General features: G+C 43.7%; 1 protein-coding gene across 1 annotated transcript; it reads right to left on the bottom strand.

Annotated features, from left to right (window-relative positions):
* dnase1 (deoxyribonuclease I) lies at positions 1–27,139 on the bottom strand. Its single transcript, XM_090194377.1, has 5 exons — positions 27,094–27,139; positions 7,354–7,466; positions 4,932–5,086; positions 4,044–4,137; positions 1–217 (listed from the first exon to the last, which is right to left on the bottom strand). Exons 1-5 carry the CDS (start codon positions 27,137–27,139, stop codon positions 152–154), a joined length of 474 nt encoding a protein of 157 aa, XP_090050503.1. The 3' UTR covers positions 1–151.

The following is a 27,139-nucleotide window of genomic DNA, read 5'->3' as shown; positions in this document are numbered from 1 at the left end:
TAACAGTTAGACTGAGTTTTATTGAAACGCGTCATGGCGATGACACTCAACTGGCACCCTATTCTCTATAGAAGGCTCTGGTCCAAAGTAGTGCACTACGCAGCGAATAGGGTGCCATTTGAGAGTGTCGGAACACTTCCTGGAGGCGGGCTCATGCAGCAGGGGCGTGACCAATCAGCTTCACCTCAACGGGGTAGTGGTCGCTGACAGCCAATGCCTGAGAGGGGGAGAGAGAGTAGAGCTGTACCGGTAAGACACTGTTACTCTACCTAGCTCAACACCAAACATTTAAAATGGGCTACTAAAATCATCCTGATTAGAAGGCGAATACAAGTAGCTGTCTCCTATTGGCTGAGGTGAATGTTCAGTCTCTTATTGGCTGAGGTGAATGTTCAGTCTCTTATTGACTGAGGTGAATGTTCAGTCTCTTATTGACTGAGGTGAATGTTAAGTCTCCTATTGACTGAGGTGAATGTTCAGTCTCTTATTGACTGAGGTGAATGTTCAGTCTCTTATTGACTGAGGTGAATGTTCAGTCTCTTATTGACTGAGGTGAATGTTCAGTCTCTTATTGACTGAGGTGAATGTTCAGTCTCTTATTGACTGAGGTGAATGTTCAGTCTCCTATTGACTGAGGTGAATGTTCAGTCTCTTATTGACTGAGGTGAATGTTCAGTCTCCTATTGACTGAGGTGAATGTTCAGTCTCCTATTGACTGAGGTGAATGTTCAGTCTCTTATTGACTGAGGTGAATGTTCAGTCTCCTATTGACTGAGGTGAATGTTCAGTCTCCTATTGACTGAGGTGAATGTCTCCTATTGACTGAGGTGAATGTTCAGTCTCTTATTGACTGAGGTGAATGTTCAGTCTCTTATTGACTGAGGTGAATGTTCAGTCTCTTATTGACTGAGGTGAATGTATAGTCTCTTATTGACTGAGGTGAATTTTCAGTCTCTTATTGACTGAGGTGAATGTTCAGTCTCCTATTGACTGAGGTGAATGTTCAGTCTCCTATTGACTGAGGTGAATGTTCAGTCTCCTATTGACTGAGGTGAATGTTCAGTCTCTTATTGACTGAGGTGAATGTCTCTTATTGACTGAGGTGAATGTTCAGTCTCTTATTGACTGAGGTGAATGTTCAGTCTCTTATTGACTGAGGTGAATGTTCAGTCTCTTATTGACTGAGGTGAATGTTCAGTCTCCTATTGACTGAGGTGAATGTTCAGTCTCTTATTGACTGAGGTGAATGTCCAGTCTCCTATTGACTGAGGTGAATGTCTCCTATTGACTGAGGTGAATGTTCAGTCTCCTATTGACTGAGGTGAATGTTTAGTCTCTTATTGACTGAGGTGAATGTTCAGTCTCTTATTGACTGAGGTGAATGTCCAGTCTCCTATTGACTGAGGTGAATGTCTCCTATTGACTGAGGTGAATGTTCAGTCTCCTATTGACTGAGGTGAATGTTCAGTCTCTTATTGACTGAGGTGAATTTTCAGTCTCTTATTGACTGAGGTGAATGTTCAGTCTCCTATTGACTGAGGTGAATGTTCAGTCTCTTATTGACTGAGGTGAATGTTCAGTCTCCTATTGACTGAGGTGAATGTTCAGTCTCTTATTGACTGAGGTGAATGTTCAGTCTCTTATTGACTGAGGTGAATGTTCAGTCTATTATTGACTGAGGTGAATGTTCAGTCTCCTATTGACTGAGGTGAATGTCTCCTATTGACTGAGGTGAATGTTCAGTCTATTATTGACTGAGGTGAATGTTCAGTCTCTTATTGACTGAGGTGAATGTCTCCTATTGACTGAGGTGAATGTTCAGTCTATTATTGACTGAGGTGAATGTTCAGTCTCTTATTGACTGAGGTGAATGTTAAGTCTCCTATTGACTGAGGTGAATGTTCAGTCTCTTATTGACTGAGGTGAATGTTCAGTCTCTTATTGACTGAGTCAATTTTGCTTGTTTTTGCTGAGAGTTTTTAAATTGTGTAGAAATGCACAGACTAGAGATAAGAGTTTATTTACTGTTGAGGGGAAGCCTGACTTGAGTTTAAGGGGAAATATGCAGAAATCGCTCCTCCATTTCCTGGTTGCTAAAATTCTAACAGTTCCCCTAATTTCATTGTATGTGACAAAACTAGCAAGTGTAGAGAATCCTTGTACCATATGAACGGCTAAGAAATAAATCTTCAACAACCCAAAATATAATTTTTTTTGGTTAAAGGTAGACTCAGTGAGATGACGTTGAAATTAGCCCTTGCTGGGACTTTGCTCTTGACACAGTCCCAAAATGTACCTGCACAGGTGCTCTTCACGCTGCTACAACGTGGTAGCTACGGGACCTGAGCAGAGGAGAAGTTTAGGGCAGGTAGCCTATTGGTTAGAGCAGTGGTCACCAACTGGGTCGATCGCCATCCACTGGTCGATCTTCAAGGCATTCCTAGTCGATCACCAAACATTTCTGTCGGAAAGCCAACGATAAAGGCTTGTTTGACTTTTGTTGTTGTATTTGTGTTGCCCTGTTGGTGGTTGGTGCACTGGATTCAGAATCCCTGTTGGTGGTTGGTGCACTGGATTCAGAATCCCTGTTGGTGGTTGGTGCACTTGATTCAGAATCCCTGTTGGTGGTTGGTGCACTGGATTCAGAATCCCTGTTGGTGGTTGGTGCACTTGATTCAGAATCCCTGTTGGTGGTTGGTGCACTGGATTCAGAATCCCTGTTGGTGGTTGGTGCACTTGATTCAGAATCCCTGTTGGTGGTTGGTGCACTTGATTCAGAATCCCTGTTGGTGGTTGGTGCACTGGATTCAGAATCCCTGTTGGTGGTTGGTGCACTGGATTCAGAATCCCTGTTGGTGGTTGGTGCACTGGATTCAGAATCCCTGTTGGTGGTTGGTGCACTTGATTCAGAAACCCTGTTGGCGGTAGGTGCACTTGATTCCCATTTTGAACCGAATCATTTGTCTGAAAAGACAAACTCCGCCTACCCGGCGGACCGGGAGATCTGTGGCTTAATCGAGTTCTCATACTGCGCTGGCCAATCGAATGTCTCAAATCAACGTTCCTACAGCTTCATCGACCAGTAGTTGGTGACCACTGGGTTAGAGCGTTGGTCCAGTAACCCAAATGTTGCCGGTTCGAATACCAGAGCCGACAAGGTGAAAAATCTGTCCATGTGGCCTCGAGCAAGGCACTTAACCCTGATTCGCTCCAGGGGTGAAGTACTACTATGACTGATCCTGTAAAACAACACCTTTCATACTACTATGACTGACCCTGTAAAACAACACCTATCATACTACTATGACTGACCCTGTAAAACAACACCTATCATACTACTATGACTGACCCTGTAAAACAACACCTATCATACTACTATGACTGACCCTGTAAAACAACACCTATCATACTACTATGTCTGACCCTGTAAAACAACACCTATCATACTACTATGACTGACCCTGTAAAACAACACCTACCATACTACTATGACTGACCCTGTAAAACAACACCTATCATACTACTATGACTGACCCTGTAAAACAACACCTATCATACTACTATGACTGACCCTGTAAAACAACACCTATCATACTACTATGACTGACCCTGTAAAACAACACCTATCATACTACTATGACTGACCCTGTAAAACAACACCTATCATACTACTATGACTGACCCTGTAAAACAACACCTATCATACTACTATGACTGACCCTGTACAACAACACCTATCATACTACTATGACTGACCCTGTAAAACAACACATATCATACTACTATGACTGACCCTGTAAAACAACACCTATCATACTACTATGACTGACCCTGTAAAACAACACCTATCATACTACTATGACTGACCCTGTAGAACAACACATTACACTGCACCTATCCGGTGTATGAGACAATAAAACATAAACATTGAAAGTTTAGCCTCGCGCTTCAATGCTATCAGTTGTGTAGATTGACCCGATATTGTGTTGACTTCGTGCCACATCATCTGACTGAGTCCACCTTTAAGGGTTAAGAGTTGTTACCGTGCTGTGGCTGAGCTTCAGGTGAGTCATGTAGTTGAACACCTCAGCCGACCCAGGGACCACTCCTCTCATCATCTCAGTGGTGGCCACCACCCTTCACAACCAGACCAACAGTTAGTCTGTGAGTGAGTGTGTGAGTTTGTGTGTGAGTTTGTGTGTGAGTTTGTGTGTGAGTGTGTGCGTGTGTGAGTGAGTTTGTGTGTGAGTGAGTTTGTGTGTGAGTGAGTGAGTGAGTGAGTGAGTGAGTGAGTGAGTGAGTGAGTGAGTGAGTGAGTGAGTGTGAGTGAGTGAGTTTGAGTGTGTGTGAGTGTGTGAGTTTGTGTGTGAGGGAGTGTGTGAGTTTGTGAGTTTGTGTGTGTGTGAGTTTGTGTGTGTGTGAGTGTGTGTGTGTGTGTAGGTGCATGGGTGTCCCTGACCTGTCGTAGGGACAGTCGGTGTTAGAGACCGTGGTGTCAGCGTGGTCAGGTATCAGCCAGTGTGTGTATAGGTGTACAGGTTTCTCTGACCTGTCGTAGGGACAGTCGGTGTTAGAGACCGTGGTGTCAGCGTGGTCAGGTATCAGCCAGTGTGTGTGTGTGTATAGGTGTATAGGTGTCTCTGACCTGTCGTAGGGACAGTCGGTGTTAGAGACCGTGGTGTCAGCGTGGTCAGGTATCAGCCAGTGTGTGTATGGGTGTATAGGTGTCTCTGACCTGTCGTAGGGACAGTCGGTGTTAGAGACCGTGGTGTCAGCGTGGTCAGGTATCAGCCAGTGTGTGTGTGTGTGTATGGGTGTATAGGTGTCTCTGACCTGTCGTAGGGACAGTCGGTGTTAGAGACCGTGGTGTCAGCATGGTCAGGTATTAGCCAGTGTGTGTGTGTGTGTATAGGTGTATAGGTGTCTCTGACCTGTCGTAGGGACAGTCGGTGTTAGAGACCGTGGTGTCAGCGTGGTCAGGTATCAGCCAGTGGTATCTGTGGTCTGTGAAGAGACGTATCAGCTGCCAGTCTGATCCACTGACGTAGCGACAGCCTGCGTTGAAGTCCCCCAGCAGCACTATGTCCTGCCAATCAACCAATCAATCAATCAATCAATCAATTCATCAATCAATCAATCAATTCATAAACCAATCAATCAATCAATTAATCAATCAATCAATTAATCAATCAATCAATTCATAAATCAATCAATTCACCAATCAATCAATGAATCAATCAATCAATCGACCAATCAATCAATTAATCAATTAATCGACCAATCAATCAATCAATCAATTAATCAATCAATCAATTGACCAATCAATCAATCGACCAATCAATCAATCAATTCATCAATCGATCAAACCTTTGTGTGCAAGTCAAGTTTCATGTTTTAATGTTATGTGCACAGGACAGTGAAATGCCTTTTATCTTGTAAACTCTAAACCCCCACAATGCAACAATCAACATCAATGTAGTACAACACTGAACAAAACAATAAACCCAACATGCAACAATTTCAAAGATTTTACTGAGTTACAGTTCATATAAGGACATGAGTCAATTTAAATAAATTCATTCATCTATGGATTTCACATGACTGGGCATGAATAAAGATGCATAATTTGTTACGACGGAAATCTGTTGTTTCTATGCCAGAGTTGTGTTATATTTCAGTCTTCTGTGGTGAATATAAAGGGTCATATTGGGGAATCTGGTGTTTCTATGTCTAACAGTTGTGTTATATTTCAGTCTTCTGTGATGAATATAAAGGGTCATATTGGGGAATCTGGTGTTTCTATGTCTAACAGTTGTGTTATATTTCAGTCTTCTGTGATGAATATAAAGGGTCATATTGGGGAATCTGGTGTTTCTATGTCTAACAGTTGTGTTATATTTCAGTCTTCTGTGATGAATATAAAGGGTCATATTGGGGAATCTGGTGTTTCTATGTCTAACAGTTGTGTTATATTTCAGTCTTCTGTGATGAATATAAAGGGTCATATTGGGGAATCTGGTGTTTCTATGTCTAACAGTTGTGTTATATTTCAGTCTTCTGTGATGAATATAAAGGGTCATATTGGGGAATCTGGTGTTTCTATGTCTAACAGTTGTGTTATATTTCAGTCTTCTGTGATGAATATAAAGGGTCATATTGGGGAATCTGGTGTTTCTATGTCTAACAGTTGTGTTATATTTCAGTCTTCTGTGATGAATATAAAGGGTCATATTGGGGAATCTGGTGTTTCTATGTCTAACAGTTGTGTTATATTTCAGTCTTCTGTGATGAATATAAAGGGTCATATTGGGGAGTCTGGTGTTTCTATGTCTAACAGTTGTGTTATATTTCAGTCTTCTGTGATGAATATAAAGGGTCATATTGGGGAATCTGGTGTTTCTATGTCTAACAGTTGTGTTATATTTCAGTCTTCTGTGGTGAATATAAAGGGTCATATTGGGGAATCTGGTGTTTCTATGTCTAACAGTTGTGTTATATTTCAGTCTTCTGTGGTGAATATAAAGGGTCATATTGGGGAATCTGGTGTTTCTATGTCTAACAGTTGTGTTATATTTCAGTCTTCTGTGATGAATATAAAGGGTCATATTGGGGAGTCTGGTGTTTCTATGTCTAACAGTTGTGTTATATTTCAGTCTTCTGTGATGAATATAAAGGGTCATATTGGGGAATCTGGTGTTTCTATGTCTAACAGTTGTGTTATATTTCAGTCTTCTGTGGTGAATATAAAGGGTCATATTGGGGAATCTGGTGTTTCTATGTCTAACAGTTGTGTTATATTTCAGTCTTCTGTGATGAATATAAAGGGTCATATTGGGGAATCTGGTGTTTCTATGTCTAACAGTTGTGTTATATTTCAGTCTTCTGTGATGAATATAAAGGGTCATATTGGGGAATCTGGTGTTTCTATGTCTAACAGTTGTGTTATATTTCAGTCTTCTGTGATGAATATAAAGGGTCATATTGGGGAATCTGGTGTTTCTATGTCTAACAGTTGTGTTATATTTCAGTCTTCTGTGGTGAATATAAAGGGTCATATTGGGGAATCTGGTGTTTCTATGTCTAACAGTTGTGTTATATTTCAGTCTTCTGTGATGAATATAAAGGGTCATATTGGGATTGAATCTCAACATGGAATACATTTAAATTCTAGAACTCAATAGTATGAAGGGGTTCTTAATGTTTTGTACACTCAGTGTAAATGATGGTTATATGTCCGTGTGTGTGTGGAGTCAGTATACATTTGTCAGTGTGTGTGTGGAGTCAGTATACACGTGTCAGTGTGTGTGTGTGTGTGTGTGTGTGTGTGTGTGTGTGTGTGTGTTGTATAGTCACATTGGTGTTCCAGCGAGCTCTGACGTCAGTGGCCACATCGTACAGAGCATCAACCTCCTTCACTGCAGAGTCTGGAGACGTGTGTTGAGGAATCAAAACAAAGTTTCCCACAGCTAGAAGAGAGGGAGGGAGGGAGGGAGGGAGGTGGGGGGTGGAGGGAGGTGGGGAGGGAGGAAGGGAGGGAGGAGGGGAGGTGGGGGGGAGAGAGGTGGGGAGGGAGGAAGGGAGGGAGGGAGGAAGGGAGGGAGGTGGGGAGGGAGGGGGGGAGGTGGGGAGGGAAGGAGGGAGGTGGGGAGGGAGAGAGGGAGGTGGGGAGAGAGAGAGGGAGGTGGGGAGGGAGATAAGGAGGTGGGGAGGGAGAGAGGGAGGTGGGGAGGGAGGTGGGGAGGGAGAGAAGGAGGTGGGGAGGGAGAGAGGTGGGGAGAGAGGGAGGGAGGGAGGGAGGTGGGGAGAGAGGGAGGGAGGGAGGTGGGGAGGGAGAGAGGGAAGGAGAGAGGGAGGTGGGGAGGGAGAGAGGGAGGTGGGGAGGGAGAGAGGGAGAGAGGGAGGTGGGGAGGGAGAGAGAAAAACACCGGAATGGAGAGTTAAAGATTTAATATCTTCATTAATCAGTTCCAAAATGTTTTACAGCAGTCAAGTTTTTCAAGATATTCAGCCTGGTCTCATAGACGAGATGTATATCATAGATGATATAGATAGACTAGATATTCAGCCTGGTCTCATAGACGAGATGTATATCATAGATGATATAGATAGACTAGATATTCAGCCTGGTCTCAGAGACGAGATGTATATCATAGATGATATAGATAGACTAGATATTCAGCCTGGTCTCATAGACGAGATGTATATCATAGATGATATAGATAGACTAGATATTCAGCCTGGTCTCATAGACGAGATGTATATCATAGATGATATAGATAGACTAGATATTCAGCCTGGTCTCATAGACGAGATGTATATCATAGATGATATAGATAGACTAGATATTCAGCCTGGTCTCATAGACGAGATGTATATCATAGATGATATAGATAGACTAGATATTCAGCCTGGTCTCAAAGACGAGATGTATATCAAAGATGATATAGATAGACTAGATATTCAGCCTGGTCTCATAGACGAGATGTATATCATAGATGATATAGATAGACTAGATATTCAGCCTGGTCTCATAGACGAGATGTATATCATAGATGATATAGATAGACTAGATATTCAGCCTGGTCTCAAAGACGAGATGTATATCATAGATGATATAGATAGACTAGATATTCAGCCTGGTCTCATAGACGAGATGTATATCATAGATGATATAGATAGACTAGATATTCAGCCTGGTCTCATAGACGAGATGTATATCATAGATGATATAGATAGACTAGATATTCAGCCTGGTCTCATAGACGAGATGTATATCATAGATGATATAGATAGACTAGATATTCAGCCTGGTCTCATAGACGAGATGTATATCATAGATGATATAGATAGACTAGATATTCAGCCTGGTCTCATAGACGAGATGTATATCATAGATGATATAGATAGACTAGATATTCAGCCTGGTCTCATAGATGAGATGTATATCATAGATGATATAGATAGACTAGATATTCAGTCTGGTCTCATAGACGAGATGTATATCATAGATGATATAGATAGACTAGATATCCAGCCTGGTCTCATAGACGAGATGTATATCATAGATGATATAGATAGACTAGATATTCAGCCTGGTCTCATAGACGAGATGTTGATGATCATAGATGATATAGATAGACTAGATATTCAGCCTGGTCTCATAGACGAGATGTATATCATAGATGATATAGATAGACTAGATATTCAGTCTGGTCTCATAGACGAGATGTATATCATAGATGATATAGATAGACTAGATATTCAGCTTGGTCTCATAGACGAGATGTATATCATAGATGATATAGATAGACTAGATATTCAGCCTGGTCTCATAGACGAGATGTATATCATAGATGATATAGATAGACTAGATATTCAGCCTGGTCTCATAGACGAGATGTATATCATAGATGACATAGATAGACTAGATATTCAGCCTGGTCTCATAGACGAGATGTATATCATAGATGATATAGATAGACTAGATATTCAGCCTGGTCTCATAGACGAGATGTATATCATAGATGATATAGATAGACTAGATATTCAGCCTGGTCTCATAGACGAGATGTATATCATAGATGATATAGATAGACTAGATATTCAGCCTGGTCTCATAGATGAGATGTATATCATAGATGATATAGATAGACTAGATATTCAGCCTGGTCTCATAGACGAGATGTATATCATAGATGATATAGATAGACTAGATATTCAGCCTGGTCTCATAGACGAGATGTATATCATAGATGATATAGATAGACTAGATATTCAGCCTGGTCTCATAGACGAGATGTATATCATAGATGATATAGATAGACTAGATGGAACTGTAACGCTGGGAGTCGGGAAGCAGGTTCAGGGAGTGTATTTAATAAATGAACTTAGAACAAAACAAGGAACACGGGTACAGACATGAACACTGGACCAGAAACAATAACGCCTGGGGAAGGAACCACAGGGAGGGACAGATACAGGGAAGGAACCAAAGGGAGGTGATGGAGACAGACAGTTGAAGTGGGAAGTTTACATACACTTAGGTTGGAGTCATTAAAACTCGTTTTTCAACCCCCCCACAAATGTATTGTTAACAAACTATAGTTTTGGCAAGTCGGTTAGGACATCTACTTTGTGCAAGTAATTTTTACAACAATTGTTTACAGACAGATTATTTCACTTATAATTCACTGTATCACAATTCCAGTGGGTCAGAGGTTTACATACACTAAGTTGACTGTGCCTTTAAACAGCTTGGAAAATTCCAGAAAATTATGTCATGGCTTTAGAAGCTTCTGATAGGCTAATTGACATAATTTGAGTCAATTGGAGGTGTACCTGTGGATGTATTTCAAGGCCTACCTTCAAACTCAGTGCCTGACATCATGGGAAAATCAAAAGAAATCAGCCAAGACCTCAGAAGAAAATTGTAGACTTCCACAAGTCTGGTTCATCCTTGGGAGTAATTTCCAAACACATGAAGGTACTAAGTTAATCTGTACAAACAATAGTACGCAAGTATAAACACCATGGGACCAGGCAGACGTCATACCGCTCAGGAAGGAGACGCATTCTGTCTCCTAGAGATGAACGTACTTTGGTGCGAAAAGTGCAAATCAATCCCAGAACAACAGCAAAGGACCTTGTGAAGATGCTGGAGGAAACAGGTACAAAAGTATCTATATCCACAGTAAAACGAGTCCTATATCGAGATAACCACAGTTGACAGTGAATGTCAGAGCAAAAACCAAGCCATGAGGTTGAAGGAATTGTCCGTAGAGCTCTGAGACCATTTGGTCCTAGACTTGGCGCTCCGGTACCGCTTGCTGTGCGGTAGCAGAAAACAGTCTATGACTGGGGTGACTGGAGTCTTTGACAATTTTTTGGGCCTTCCTCTGACACTGCCTAGTATGTCCTGGATGGCAGAAAGCTTGGCCCCAGTGATGTACTGGGCCGTGCGCACTCTGTAGCGCCTTACGATCGGATGCCGAACAGTTGCCATACCAGGCGGTGATGCAACCCGTCAGGATGCTCTCGATGGTGCAACTTTATGATGCAAAATGCTTCATGACACTTTGCTTCTTGAAAGTCTAATATCTTGAAAACTGCTGACACGCAACACATCCTGGGACTGACTGTATCAACAGGACTAATGGACTGACTGTATCAACAGGACTAATGGACTGACTGTATCAACAGGACTAATGGACTGACTGTATCAACAGGACTAATGGACTGACTGTATCAACAGGACTAATGGACTGACTGTATCAACAGGACTAATGGACTAATGGACTGACTGTATCAACAGGACTAATGGACTGACTGTATCAACAGGACTAATGGACTGACTGTATCAACAGGACTAATGGACTAATGGACTGACTGTATCAACAGGACTAATGGACTGACTGTATCAACAGGACTAATGGACTGACTGTATCAACAGGACTAATGGACTAATGGACTGACTGTATCAACAGGACTAATGGACTAATGGACTGACTGTATCAACAGGACTAATGGACTGACTGTATCAACAGGACTAATGGACTAATGGACTGACTGTATCAACAGGACTAATGGACTAATGGACTGACTGTATCAACAGGACTAATGGACTGACTGTATCAACAGGACTAATGGACTGACTGTATCAACAGGACTAATGGACTAATGGACTGACTGTATCAACAGGACTAATGGACTGACTGTATCAACAGGACTAATGGACTGACTGTATCAACAGGACTAATGGACTAATGGACTGACTGTATCAACAGGACTAATGGACTGACTGTATCAACAGGACTAATGGACTGACTGTATCAACAGGACTAATGGACTAATGGACTGACTGTATCAACAGGACTAATGGACTGACTGTATCAACAGGACTAATGGACTGACTGTATCAACAGGACTAATGGACTAATGGACTGACTGTATCAACAGGACTAATGGACTAATGGACTGACTGTATCAACAGGACTAATGGACTGACTGTATCAACAGGACTAATGGACTAATGGACTGACTGTATCAACAGGACTAATGGACTAATGGACTGACTGTATCAACAGGACTAATGGACTGACTGTATCAACAGGACTAATGGACTGACTGTATCAACAGGACTAATGGACTAATGGACTGACTGTATCAACAGGACTAATGGACTGACTGTATCAACAGGACTAATGGACTGACTGTATCAACAGGACTAATGGACTAATGGACTGACTGTATCAACAGGACTAATGGACTGACTGTATCAACAGGACTAATGGACTGACTGTATCAACAGGACTAATGGACTAATGGACTGACTGTATCAACAGGACTAATGGACTGACTGTATCAACAGGACTAATGGACTGACTGTATCAACAGGACTAATGGACTAATGGACTGACTGTATCAACAGGACTAATGGACTGACTGTATCAACAGGACTAATGGACTGACTGTATCAACAGGACTAATGGACTGACTGGATCAACAGGACTAATGGACTGACTGTATCAACAGGACTAATGGACTGACTGTATCAACAGGACTAATGGACTAATGGACTGACTGTATCAACAGGACTAATGGACTGACTGTATCAACAGGACTAATGGACTGACTGTATCAACAGGACTAATGGACTAATGGACTGACTGTATCAACAGGACTAATGGACTGACTGTATCAACAGGACTAATGGACTGACTGTATCAACAGGACTAATGGACTGACTGTATCAACAGGACTAATGGACTGACTGTATCAACAGGACTAATGGACTGACTGTATCAACAGGACTAATGGACTGACTGTATCAACAGGACTAATGGACTAATGGACTGACTGTATCAACAGGACTAATGGACTGACTGTATCAACAGGACTAATGGACTGACTGTATCAACAGGACTAATGGACTAATGGACTGACTGTATCAACAGGACTAATGGACTGACTGTATCAACAGGACTAATGGACTGACTGTATCAACAGGACTAATGGACTAATGGACTGACTGTATCAACAGGACTAATGGACTGACTGTATCAACAGGACTAATGGACTGACTGTATCAACAGGACTAATGGACTGACTGGATCAACAGGACTAATGGACTGACTGTATCAACAGGACTAATGGACTGACTGTATCAACAGGACTAATGGACTAATGGACTGACTGTATCAACAGGACTAATGGACTGACTGTATCAACAGGACTAATGGACTGACTGTATCAACAGGACTAATGGACTAATGGACTGACTGTATCAACAGGACTAATGGACTGACTGTATCAACAGGACTAATGGACTGACTGTATCAACAGGACTAATGGAAACAAATACACATGTTTTTTGAGTTAATAATTTTTTTATGTAAGGGAACCTCTTATTTTTCCTCCTCTCTCTCTCTCTCTCTCTCTCTCTCTCTCTCACACACACACGGAATCTCTCTCTCCCTCTCATTCCCCCTCTCCCTCCTCACTCTCTCTCGGAGGAGGACCTGAGCCCTAGGACCATCTCTCAGGACTACCTGGCATTATGACTCCTTGCTGTCCCCAGTCCACCTGGCCGTGCTGCTGCTCCAGTTTCAACTGTTCTGCCTGCAGCTATGGAACCCTGACCTGTTCACCGGTCGTGCTACCTGTCCCAGACCTGCTGTTTTCAACTCTCTAGACAGCAGGAGTGGTAGAGACACTCTGAATGATCGGATATGAAAAGCCAACTGACATTTACTCCTGAGGTGCTGACCTGTTGCACCGACAGCCACTGTGATTATTATTATTTGACCCTGTTGGTCATCTATGAACATTTGAACATCTTGGCCATGTTCTGTTATAATCTCCACCCGGCACAGCCAGAAGAGGACTGGCCACCCCTCATAGCCTGGTTCCTCTCCAGGTTTCTTCCTAGGTTCTGGCCTTTCTAGGGAGTTTTTCCTAGCCACCGTGCTTCTACACCTGCATTGCTTGCTGTTTGGGGTTTTAGGCTGGGTTTCTGTACAGCACTTTGTGACATCAGCTGATGTACGAAGGGCTTTATATATACATTTGATTGATTGATTGAGATATTACAGGCCACATGCATCCTGGAGGTCAGGGATTAGGGGTTAGAGGTTAGAGGTCAGATATTATAGGCCACGCACATCCTGGAGGTCAGGGATTAGGATTCAAATATTACAGACCACACACATCCTAGCCTGCTAGTATAATAGATGGTGGTGTAGGAGAAGCCTGCTAGTATAATAGATGGTGGTGTAGGAGAAGCCTGCTAGTATAATAGATGGTGGTGTAGGAGAAGCCTGCTAGTATAATAGATGGTGGTGTGAGAGAAGCCTGCTAGTATAATAGATGGTGGTGTAGGAGAAGCCTGCTAGTATAATAGATGGTGGTGTAGGAGAAGCCTGCTAGTATAATAGATGGTGGTGTAGGAGAAGCCTGCTAGTATAATAGATGGTGGTGTGAGAGAAGCCTGCTAGTATAATAGATGGTGGTGTAGGAGAAGCCTGCTAGTATAATAGATGGTGGTGTAGGAGAAGCCTGCTAGTATAATAGATGGTGGTGTAGGAGAAGCCTGCTAGTATAATAGATGGTGGTGTAGGAGAAGCCTGCTAGTATAATAGATGGTGGTGTAGGAGAAGCCTGCTAGTATAATAGATGGTGGTGTAGGAGAAGCCTGCTAGTATAATAGATGGTGGTGTAGGAGAAGCCTGCTAGTATAATAGATGGTGGTGTGAGAGAAGCCTGCTAGTATAATAGATGGTGGTGTAGGAGAAGCCTGCTAGTATAATAGATGGTGGTGTAGGAGAAGCCTGCTAGTATAATAGATGGTGGTGTAGGAGAAGCCTGTTAGTATAATAGATGGTGGTGTAGGAGAAGCCTGCTAGTATAATAGATGGTGGTGTAGGAGAAGCCTGCTAGTATAATGGATGGTGGTGTAGGAGAAGCCTGCTAGTATAATAGATGGTGGTGTAGGAGAAGCCTGCTAGTATAATGGATGGTGGTGTAGGAGAAGCCTGCTAGTATAATAGATGGTGGTGTAGGAGAAGCCTGCTAGTATAATAGATGGTGGTGTAGGAGAAGCCTGCTAGTATAATAGATGGTGGTGTAGGAGAAGCCTGCTAGTATAACAGATGGTGGTGTAGGAGAAGCCTGCTAGTATAATAGATGGTGGTGTAGGAGAAGCCTGCTAGTATAATAGATGGTGGTGTGGGAGAAGTCTGCTAGTATAATAGATGGTGGTGTAGGAGAAGCCTGCTAGTATAATAGATGGTGGTGTAGGAGAAGCCTGCTAGTATAATAGATGGTGGTGTAGGAGAAGCCTGCTAGTATAACAGATGGTGGTGTAGGAGAAGCCTGCTAGTATAATAGATGGTGGTGTAGGAGAAGCCTGCTAGTATAATAGATGGTGGTGTGGGAGAAGCCTGCTAGTATAATAGATGGTGGTGTAGGAGAAGCCTGCTAGTATAATAGATGGTGGTGTGGGAGAAGCCTGCTAGTATAATAGATGGTGGTGTAGGAGAAGCCTGCTAGTATAATAGATGGTGGTGTAGGAGAAGCCTGCTAGTATAATAGATGGTGGTGTAGGAGAAGCCTGCTAGTATAATAGATGGTGGTGTAGGAGAAGCCTGCTAGTATAATAGATGGTGGTGTAGGAGAAGCCTGCTAGTATAATAGATGGTGGTGTAGGAGAAGCCTGCTAGTATAATAGATGGTGGTGTAGGAGAAGCCTGCTAGTATAATAGATGGTGGTGTAGGAGAAGCCTGCTAGTATAATAGATGGTGGTGTAGGAGAAGCCTGCTAGTATAATAGATGGTGGTGTAGGAGAAGCCTGCTAGTATAATAGATGGTGGTGTAGGAGAAGCCTGCTAGTATAATAGATGGTGGTGTAGGAGAAGCCTGCTAGTAAAATAGATGGTGGTGTAGGAGAAGCCTGCTAGTATAATAGATGGTGGTGTAAGATAAGCCTGCTAGTATAATAGATGGTGGTGTAGGAGAAGCCTGCTAGTATAATAGATGGTGGTGTGAGAGAAGCCTGCTGGTATAATAGATGGTGGTGTAGGAGAAGCCTGCTAGTATAATAGATGGTGGTGTAGGAGAAGCCTGCTAGTATAATAGATGGTGGTGTAGGAGAAGCCTGCTAGTATAATAGATGGTGGTGTAGGAGAAGCCTGCTAGTATAATAGATGGTGGTGTAGGAGAAGCCTGCTAGTATAATAGATGGTGGTGAAAGAGAAGCCTGCTAGTATAATAGATGGTGGTGTAGGAGAAGCCTGCTAGTATAATAGATGGTGGTGAAAGAGAAGCCTGCTAGTATAATAGATGGTGGTGTAGGAGAAGCCTGCTAGTATAATAGATGGTGGTGTAGGAGAAGCCTGCTAGTATAATAGATGGTGGTGTAGGAGAAGCCTGCTAGTATAATAGATGGTGGTGTAGGAGAAGCCTGCTAGTATAATAGATGGTGGTGTAGGAGAAGCCTGCTAATATAATAGATGGTGGTGTAGGAGAAGCCTGCTAGTATAATAGATGGTGGTGTAGGAGAAGCCTGCTAGTATAATAGATGGTGGTGTAGGAGAAGCCTGCTAGTATAATAGATGGTGGTGTGAGAGAAGCCTGCTAGTATAATAGATGGTGGTGTAGGAGAAGCCTGCTAGTAAAATAGATGGTGGTGTAGGAGAAGCCTGCTAGTATAATAGATGGTGGTGTAGGAGAAGCCTGCTAGTATAATAGATGGTGGTGTAGGAGAAGCCTGCTAGTATAATAGATGGTGGTGTAGGAGAAGCCTGCTAGTATAATAGATGGTGGTGGTGTAGGACAAGCCTGCTAGTAAAATAGATGGTGGTGAAAGAGAAGCCTGCTAGTATAATAGATGGTGGTGTAGGAGAAGCCTGCTAGTATAATAGATGGTGGTGTAGGAGAAGCCTGCTAGTGTAATAGATGGTGGTGTAGGAGAAGCCTGCTAGTAAAATAGATGGTGGTGTGGGAGAAGTGCATCTTATGGAACAGTGGGGAATGTGAAGAGATAAACACACACACACACACAGGAACAGACACACGCCTACATAAACACACCCTTTAGCACACGCACTCTACACACACGTTCATTGTAATATTGTTGTATGGTGTCACGTTCGTTCAGAGATGGATTGGACCAAGGTGCAGCGTGGTAGGTGTACATCATTCAGTTATTAAATGAACATTACGTTTTGTAGCGCTAACACAGCAACTAACCAAAAACAAGATCCCACAAACTAAAGGTGGAAAAAAGGCTGCCTAAGTATGATCCCCAATCAGAGACAACGATAGACAGCTGCCTCTGATTGGGAACCATACCAGGCCAACAAAGAAATATAAAAACTAGAATGCCCTCCCAAATCAAACCCTGACCTAACCAAATAGAGAAATAAAAAGGCTCTCTAAGGTCAGAGCGTGACAGTACCCCCCCCCCCCCCCCTAAAGCTGCGGACTCCGGCCACAAAACCTGACTCTATGGGGGAGGGTCCGGGTGGGCATCTAGCCTCGGTGGTGGTTCGGGATGTAATAAACCCCAGGAAGAGTAGCTGCTGCCTTGGCAGGAACTAATTGGGATCCATAATAAACCCCAGGAAGAGTAGCTGCTGCCTTGGCAGGAACTAATAGGGATCCATAATAAACCCCAGGAAGAGTAGCTGCTGCCTTGGCAGGAACTAATAGGGATCCATAATAAACCCAGGGAAGAGTAGCTGCTACCTTGGCAGGAACTAATGGGGATCCATAATAAACCCCAGGAAGAGTAGCTGCTGCCTTGGCAGGAACTAATGGGGATCCATAATAAACCCCATGAAGAGTAGCTGCTGCCTTTGCAGGAACTAATGGGGATCCATAATAAACCCCAGGAAGAGTAGTTGCTGCCTTGGCAGGAACTAATGGGGATCCATAATAAACCCCAGGAAGAGTAGCTGCTGCCTTGGCAGGAACTAATGGGGATCCATAATAAACCCCAGGAAGAGTAGCTGCTGCCTTGGCAGGAACTAATGGGGATCCATAATAAACCCCAGGAAGAGTAGCTGCTGCCTTGGCAGGAACTAATGGGGATCCATAATAAACCCCAGGAAGAGTAGCTGCTGCCTTGGCAGGAACTAATGGGGATCCATAATAAACCACAGGAAGAGTAGCTGCTGCCTTGGCAGGAACTAAGGGGGATCCATAATAAACCCCAGGAAGAGTAGCTGCTGCCGTGGCAGGAACTAATAGGGATCCATAATAAACCCAGGGAGGAGTAGCTGCTACCTTGGCAGGAACTAATGGGGATCCATAATAAACCCCAGGAAGAGTAGCTGCTGCCTTGGCAGGAACTAATAGGGATCCATAATAAACCCCAGGAAGAGTAGCTGCTGCCTTGGCAGGAACTAATAGGGATCCATAATAAACCCCAGGAAGAGTAGCTGCTGCCTTGGCAGGAACTAATGCTGATCCATAATAAACCCCGGGAAGAGTAGCTGCTGCCTTGGCAGGAACTAATGCTGATCCCTAATAAACACAAATACAAATTTGGGACATAACCATAGTGTAAACGAAACATGAAGCAGAGCAACTTACCTGCTTGTGTTGGTTGGTTCAATGTAGTGTGGGTCCACTGCCTCAGTGGGGTCTGAAGGAAGAGGAAGCCTGCTATTATGGAGAGAGGACAGAGCCCTCTGTGTGTCCGTTCTAACAGTCTACTGTAGTACCTTTGACACAGAAGCCCCTATCTGCCCCCCCCCCTCCCCCATCGGCTTACATTCACCTGGGCTGGAGTCTGGGACTGTGGGAAAACAGCACGTTGTTAGGTCCACGGAGGGAGGAAGAGGTGGGTGGAGGGGGAGGGGGAGGGAGGGAGTGGGGCGGGGGGTTGAGGGTAGCGGGGCGGGGGGTTGAGGGTAGCGGGGGGGGGGGAGTGAAAGCATCAAGGCTGAACTAGGCAGAGCTACGGGGGTAAGGAGCGAACATTGCCTTTAAAAGGTGCATAGCTGATAAGTGGTGATGGGATTGAATCCCCGGCCCAAGGCTAGTTCAGATGAAGATAGAGGGGTGATGGGGTTGAATCCCCGGCCCAAGGCTAGTTCAGATGAAGATAGAGTGGTGATGGGGTTGAATCCCCGGCCCAAGGCTAGTTCAGATGAAGATAGAGTGGTGATGGGGTTGAATCCCTGGCCCAAGGCTAGTTCAGATGAAGATAGAGTGGTGATGGGGTTGAATCCCCGGCCCAAGGCTAGTTCAGATGAAGATAGAGTGGTGATGGGGTTGAATCCCGGCCCAAGGCTAGTTCAGATGAAGATAGAGTGGTGATGGGGTTGAATCCCCGGCCCAAGGCTAGTTCAGATGAAGATAGAGTGGTGATGGGGTTGAATCCCCGGCCCAAGGCTAGTTCAGATGAAGATAGAGTGGTGATGGGTTGAATCCCCGGCCCAAGGCTAGTTCAGATGAAGATAAAGTGGTGATGGGGTTGAATCCCCGGCCCAAGGCTAGTGAGATCAGTTGAACTGTACAGGACACATATTGACTACTAGAACTGAGATCAGTTGAACTCTTCAGGACACATATAGACTACTAGAACTGAGATCAGTTGAACTGTACAGGACACATATAGACTACTAGAACGGAGATCAGTTGAACTGTACAGGACACATATAGACTACTAGAACTGAGATCAGTTGAACTGTTCAGGACACATATAGACTACTAGAACTGAGATCAGTTGAACTGTACAGGACACATATAGACTACTAGAACTGAGATCAGTTGAACTGTACAGGACACATATAGACTACTAGAACTGAGATCAGTTGAACTGTACAGGACACATATAGACTACTAGAACTGAGATCAGTTGAACTGTACAGGACACATATAGACTACTAGAACTGAGATCAGTTGAACTGTTCAGGACACATATAGACTACTAGAACTGAGATCAGTTGAACTGTTCAGGACACATATAGACTACTAGAACTGAGATCAGTTGAACTGTTCAGGACACATATAGACTACTAGAACTGAGATCAGTTGAACTGTTCAGGACACATATAGACTACTAGAACTGAGATCAGTTGAACTGTTCAGGACACATATAGACTACTATTTTATTGAACCTTTATTTGACTAGGCAAGTCAGCTAAGAACAAATTCTTATTTACAATGACAGCCTACCCCGGCCAAACCCAGACGACGCTGGGTCAATTGTGCGCGCGCCCTAGGGGATTCCCAATCACGGCCAGATGTGATACAGCCTGGATTCAAACCAGGGACTGTAGTGATGCCTCTTGCACTGAGATGCAGTGCCTTAGGCCGCTGCGCCACTCGGGAGTCTAATACCATAGATGAGATAAGTCGGGCACACACATTGTTTCCCAGACGATATCGTGCACACGCAGGTGCACATGCCGACAAAGGAGTTCACTGCTGCTGCAGACTATCCAATATAAAGTGTTGTGGAGCTGCTTCACGGCCCAGCTCAGAGGTCCTGCCGTGTTATAGTGTTTGTCCTGGGTGTGAGACGGGACCAGGTGTCTTCAGTGAGCTGATAAGATTAAACCTAAACTAGGTAGAGTGAAGGAGCTACGTGTTTGACTGGTGCTCTTACTGGTTATAACTTCATTATGAGGAAGGGGGGGGGGGGGGGGTAACTTTCCATGTGAGTCTCAGGGATGACACAGCATATCTGTATCGACGTTATCAAATGGCACCTGTGACCCTATTCCATACATAGTGGTTTTTTACTTTATTTTTTTAATTTCAGTTTATTTTAGTATATAAATTTACTTTCTTAAAACTATTTTTTATTTTCTTAAAACTGCATTGTTGGTTAAGAGCTTGTAACTAAGCATTTGACTGTAATTACATTACAATCAAAATTAAAATATAGAAATAAAAATAACTTTTTTATGGTCAAAAGTAGTGCAAAATCAAATCAAATCACATTTAATTTTTCACATGCGCCGAATACAACAGGCGTATAACATACCTACATACCTACACCTGTTGTGTAGGTACTGTTTGTAGGTATGTAGGTATGTTATACACCTGTTGTAATTCGGCACATGTGAAAAATAAAATGTGATTTGATTTGATTTTGCACTCAAATCAAATGTATTTATATAGCCCTTTGTACATCAGCTGATATCTCAAAGTGCTGTACAGAAACCCAGCCTAAAACCCCAAACAGCAAGCAAAATAAAAGTTATTTTTATTATTTTATATATATTTTGAATGTAATTTATCAGGGAGTGCTGCAGCACCTCGACACCCCTGCTATGGGAATTGGGCTTAAGATATGTGCCTTCAGAAAATATTCACACCCCTTGACTTTTTCACATACACAGGGTTAGCAGATGTTATTGGTCACATACACAGGGTTAGCAGATATTACTGGTCACATGGTTAGCAGATGTTATTGTGAGTGCAGTGAAATGCTTGTGCTTCTAGTTCTGACAGTGCAGCAAAATCGAACAAGTAATATCTAACAATTACACAACAAATACCTAGTAGTCTAGTTTTTTTTAATTTTTTTATTTCACCTTTATTTAACCAGGTAGGCTAGTTGAGAACACCTTTATTTAACCAGGTAGGCTAGTTGAGAACAAGTTCTCATTTGCAACTGCGACCTGGCCAAGATAAGGCATAGCAGTGTGAACAGACAACACAGAGTTACACATGGAGTAAACAATTAGCAAGTCAATAACACAGTAGAAAAAAGGGGAGTCTATATATACATTGTGTGCAAAAGGCATGAGAAGGTAGGCAAATAATTACAATTATGCAGATTAACACTGGAGTGATAAATGATCAGATGGTTATGTACAGGTAGAGATATTGGTGTGCAAAAGAGCAGAAAAATAAAAATAAATAAATAAAAACAGTATGGGGATGAGGTAGGTGAAAATGGGTGGGCTATTTACCAATAGACTATGTACAGCTGCAGCGATCGGTTAGCTGCTCAGATAGCAGATGTTTGAAGTTGGTGAGGGAGATAAAAGTCTCCAACTTCAGCGATTTTTGCAATTCGTTCCAGTCACAGGCAGCAGAGAACTGGAACGAAAGGCGGCCAAATGAGGTGTTGGCTTTAGGGATGATCAGTGAGATACACCTGCTGGAGCGCGTGCTACGGATGGGTGTTGCCATCGTAACCAGTGAACTGAGATAAGGCGGAGCTTTACCTAGCATGGACTTGTAGATGACCTGGAGCCAGTGGGTCTGGCGACGAATATGTAGCGAGGGCCAGCCGACTAGAGCATACAAGTCGCAGTGGTGGGTGGTATAAGGTGCTTTAGTGACAAAACGGATGGCACTGTGATAAACTGCATCCAGTTTGCTGAGTAGAGTGTTGGAAGCAATTTTGTAGATGACGTCGCCGAAGTCGAGGATCGGTAGGATAGTCAGTTTTACTAGGGTAAGTTTGGCGGCGTGAGTGAAGGAGGCTTTGTTGCGGAATAGAAAGCCGACTCTTGATTTGATTTTCGATTGGAGATGTTTGATATGGGTCTGGAAGGAGAGTTTAGAGTCTAGCCAGACACCTAGGTACTTATAGATGTCCACATATTCAAGGTCGGAACCATCCAGGGTGGTGATGCTGGTCAGGCGTGCGGGTGCAGGCAGCGAACGGTTGAAAAGCATGCATTTGGTTTTACTAGCGTTTAAGAGCAGTTGGAGGCCACGGAAGGAGTGCTGTATGGCATTGAAGCTCGTTTGGAGGTTAGATAGCACAGTGTCCAAGGACGGGCCGGAAGTATATAGAATGGTGTCGTCTGCGTAGAGGTGGATCAGGGAATCGCCCGCAGCATGAGAAACATCATTGATATATACAGAGAAAAGAGTCGGCCCGAGAATTGAACCCTGTGGCACCCCCATAGAGACTGCCAGAGGACCGGACAGCATGCCCTCCGATTTGACACACTGAACTCTGTCTGCAAAGTAATTGGTGAACCAGGCAAGGCAGTCATCCGAAAAACCGAGGCTACTGAGTCTGCCGATAAGAATACGGTGATTGACAGAGTCGAAAGCCTTGGCAAGGTCTATGAAGACCGCTGCACAGTACTGTCTTTTATCGATGGCGGTTATGATATCGTTTAGTACCTTGAGCGTGGCTGAGGTACACCCGTGACCGGCTCGGAAACCAGATTGCACAGCGGAGAAGGTACGGTGGGATTCAAGATGGTCAGTGACCTGTTTGTTGACTTGGCTTTCGAAGACCTTAGATAGGCAGGGCAGGATGGATATAGGTCTGTAACAGTTTGGGTCCAGGGTGTCGCCCCCTTTGAAGAGGGGGATGACTGCGTTAGCTTTCCAATCCTTGGGGATCTCAGACGATATGAAAGAGAGGTTGAACAGGCTGGTAATAGGGGTTGCGACAATGGCGGCGGATAGTTTCAGGAATAGAGGGTCCAGATTGTCCAGCCCAGCTGGTTTGTACGGGTCCAGGTTTTGCAGCTCTTTCAGGACATCTGCTATCTGGATTTGGGTAAAGGAGAACCTGGAGAGGCTTGGGCGAGTAGCTGCGGGGGGGGGGAGCTGTTGTCCGAGGTTGGAGTAGCCAGGCGGAAGGCATGGCCAGCCGTTGAGAAATGCTTGTTGAAGTTTTCGATAATCATGGATTTATCGGTGGTGACCATGTTACCTAGTCTCAGTGCAGTGGGCAGCTGGGAGGAGGTGCTCTTGTTCTCCATGGACTTCACAGTGTCCCAGAACTTTTTGGAGTTGGAGCTACAGGATGCAAACTTCTGCCTGAAGAAGTTGGCTTTAGCTTTCCTGACTGACTGTGTGTATTGGTTCCTGACTTCCCTGAACAGTTGCATATCGCGGGGACTATTCGATGTTAGCGCAGTCCGCCACAGGATGTTTTTGTGCTGGTCGAGGGCAGTCAGGTCTGGAGTGAACCAGGGGCTATATCTGTTCTTAGTTCTGCATTTTTTGAACGGAGCATGCTTATCTAAAATGGTGAGGAAGTTACTTTTAAAGAAAGACCAGGCATCCTCAACTGACGGGATGAGGTCAATGTCCTTCCAGGATACCCGGGCCAGGTCGATTAGAAAGGCCTGCTCACAGAAGTGTTTTAGGGAGCGTTTGACAGTGATGAGGGGTGGTCGTTTGACTGCGGCTCCGTAGCGGATACAGGCAATGAGGCAGTGATCGCTGAGATCCTGGTTGTAGACAGCGGAGGTGTATTTGGAGGGCCAGTTGGTCAGGATGACGTCAATGAGGGTGCCCTTGTTTACAGAGTTAGGGTTGTACCTGGTGGGTTCCTTGATGATTTGAGTGAGATTGAGGGCATCTAGCTTAGATTGTAGGACTGCCGGGGTGTTAAGCATATCCCAGTTTAGGTCACCTAACAGAACAAACTCTGAAGCTAGATGGGGGGCGATCAATTCACAAATGGTGTCCAGGGCACAGCTGGGAGCTGAGGGGGGTCGGTAGCAGGCGGCAACAGTGAGAGACTTATTTCTGGAGAGAGTAATTTTCAAAATTAGTAGTTCGAACTGTTTGGGTATGGACCTGGAGAGTATGACATTACTTTGCATGCTATCTCTGCAGTAGACTGCAATATATAGAGTAGACTGCAGTAGAGCAGTAGACTGCAGTATACCTAGAGTCACTGATGTGATCGTCTTGTCTGGGTTGGCCCCCCCCCCCTTGTGTTGTGCCGTGGCGGAGATCTTTGTGGGCTATACTCGGCTTTGTCTCAGGATGGTAAGTTGGTGGTTGAAGATATCCCTCTAGTGGTGTGGGGGCTGTGCTTTGGCAAAGTGGGTGGGGTTATATCCTTCCTGTTTGGCCCTGTCCGGGGGTGTCCTCGGATGGGGCCACAGTGTCTCCTGACCCCTCCTGTCTCAGCCTCCAGTATTTATGCTGCAGTAGTTTATGTGTTGGGGGGCTATGGTCAGTTTGTTATATCTGGAGTACTTCTCATGACCTATCCGGTGTCCTGTGTGAATTTACGTATGCTCTCTCTAATTCTCTCTTTCTCTCTTTCTTTCTTTCTCTCTCTCGGAGGACCTGAGCCCTAAGACCATGCCTCAGGACTACCTGACATGATGACTCCTTGCTGTCCCCAGTCCACCTGGCCGTGCTGCTGCTCCAGTTTCAACTGTTCTGCCTTATTATTATTGGACCATGCTGGTCATTTATGAACATTTGAACATCTTGGCCATGTTCTGTTATAATCTCCACCTGGCACAGCCAGAAGAGGACTGGCCACCCCACATAGCCTGGTTCCTCTCTAGGTTTCTTCCTAGGTTCTGGCCTTTCTAGGGAGTTTTTCCTAGCCACCGTGCTTCTACACCTGCATTGCTTGCTGTTTGGGGTTTTAGGCTGGGTTTCTGTACAGCACTTTGAGATATCAGCTGATGTACAAAGGGCTATATAAATACATTTGATTTGATTTGATTTAGTACACACAGATCTAAGTAAAGGAATGGAATACGAATATATATATATACTGATATATATATATATATATATGGAGGAGCAATGACAGAGCGGCATAGACTAAGATACAATAGAATAGTACAGAATACAGTATCTACATATGAGATGAGTAATGCATTATTAAAGTGCCATTGTTTAAAGTGACTAGTGATTTCAAGTCTGTATGTAGGCAGCAGCCTCTCTGTGTTAGTGGTGGCTGTTTAACAGTCTGATGGCCTTGAGATAGAAGCTGTTTTTCAGTCTCTCGGTCCCAGCTTTGATGCACCTGTACTGACCTCGCCTTCTGGATGATAGCGGGGTGAACAGGCAGTGGCTCGGGTGGATGTTGTCCTTGATGATTGTTTTTGGCCTTCCTGTGACATCGGGTGCTGTTGTCTTGGCTTTGCTCGAAACATAACACTTTGTATTCAGGACAACACGTTAATTGCTTTGCCACATTTGTTGCAGTATTACTTTAGTGCCTTGTTTACAAACAGGATGTATGTGTTTCGGAATATTTTTTATTCTGTACAGGCGTCCTTCTTTTCAGTCACAAATCTGTGTTTGAAATTTACTGCTCGACGGAGGGACCGTACAGATATAATAGTATGTGTGGGGGGGTTACAGAGATGAGGTAGTCATTCAAAAAATCATGTTAAACACTATATTTGTACACTGTGAGTCCATGAAACTTATTATGTGACTCGAGCAAACGTTTACTCCTGAACTTATTTAAGCGTTTCCATAACAACGGGGTTGAATAATTATTGACTTAAGAAAGACATGTCAGCTTTTCATTTGAAATACATTTGTTAACATTTCTAAAAAAACAAACATTGTAGAGTATTGTGTTTAGGACAGTGACACAAAATCTCAATTTAATCCATTTTGAATTCAGGCTGTAAAATGTTGCAATAGGTCAAGGGGTGTGATTACTTCCTGATTACTTCCTGATTACTTCCTGATTACTTCCTGAAGGCTCTGTATGGTGTCCTGTAAGGACCCTGATCAAAAGGGGTGTGATTACTTCCTGATTACTTCCTGATTACTTCCTGATTACTTCCTGAAGGCTCTGCATGGTGTCCTGTAAGGACCCGGATCAAAAGGGGTGTGATTACTTCCTGAAGGCTCTGTATGGTGTCCTGTAAGGACCCTGATCAAAAGGGGTGTGATTACTTCCTGATTACTTCCTGATTACTTCCTGAAGTCTCTGTATGGTGTCCCGTAAGGACCCTGATCAAAAGGGGTGTGATTACTTCCTGATTACTTCCTGATTACTTCCTGAAGTCTCTGTATGGTGTCCTGTAAGGACCCTGATCAAAAGTGGTGCAGCATTTGATCGTCTGTCTGAGAGGCAAGTTAGTTGCACTTGCAGTTGATAGTGTGTTGATAGCGAGAGAATCAGACCGGACATTGTTATTATCTAGTTATGTACAGTATACTAATAAATTGTGGTAATAACTCATAAATGATCAAATAAATAATACATGTTAATTCATAAATTATGTAATAAATTGTGATGTTAATGTCCACCCAGGGCTGTAATACTGGCCTGATGTTATTGTCTACACAGGGCTGTAATACTGGCCTGATGTTATTGTCTACACAGGGCTGTAATACTGGCCTGATGTTATTGTCTACACAGGACTGTACCTCCTCACAGGTAATACTGGCCACAGCACAGCAGATCGTCAGACTTTCATCCAT

Source organism: Oncorhynchus mykiss, chromosome 13, assembly GCF_057628025.1.
Source record: "Oncorhynchus mykiss isolate SJ-2025 chromosome 13, ASM5762802v1, whole genome shotgun sequence".
In the NCBI taxonomy this organism is placed as follows: domain Eukaryota; kingdom Metazoa; phylum Chordata; class Actinopteri; order Salmoniformes; family Salmonidae; genus Oncorhynchus; species Oncorhynchus mykiss.
The sequence above is the reverse complement of the archived record's forward strand: the minus strand, read 5'-3'. Positions and strand labels throughout refer to the sequence as shown.

Coding starts and splice junctions, on each gene's coding strand:
- dnase1 (XM_090194377.1), bottom strand. CDS start 27,139: ATGGATGAAAGTCTGACGATCTGCTGTGCTGTGGCCAGTATTACCT. Junction 5,087..7,353: donor GAGCTCGCTGGAACACCAAT/GTGACTATACAA, acceptor GTTGATTGGCAG/GACATAGTGCTGCTGGGGGA. Junction 4,138..4,931: donor ACCGACTGTCCCTACGACAG/GTCAGAGACACC, acceptor CTGGTTGTGAAG/GGTGGTGGCCACCACTGAGA.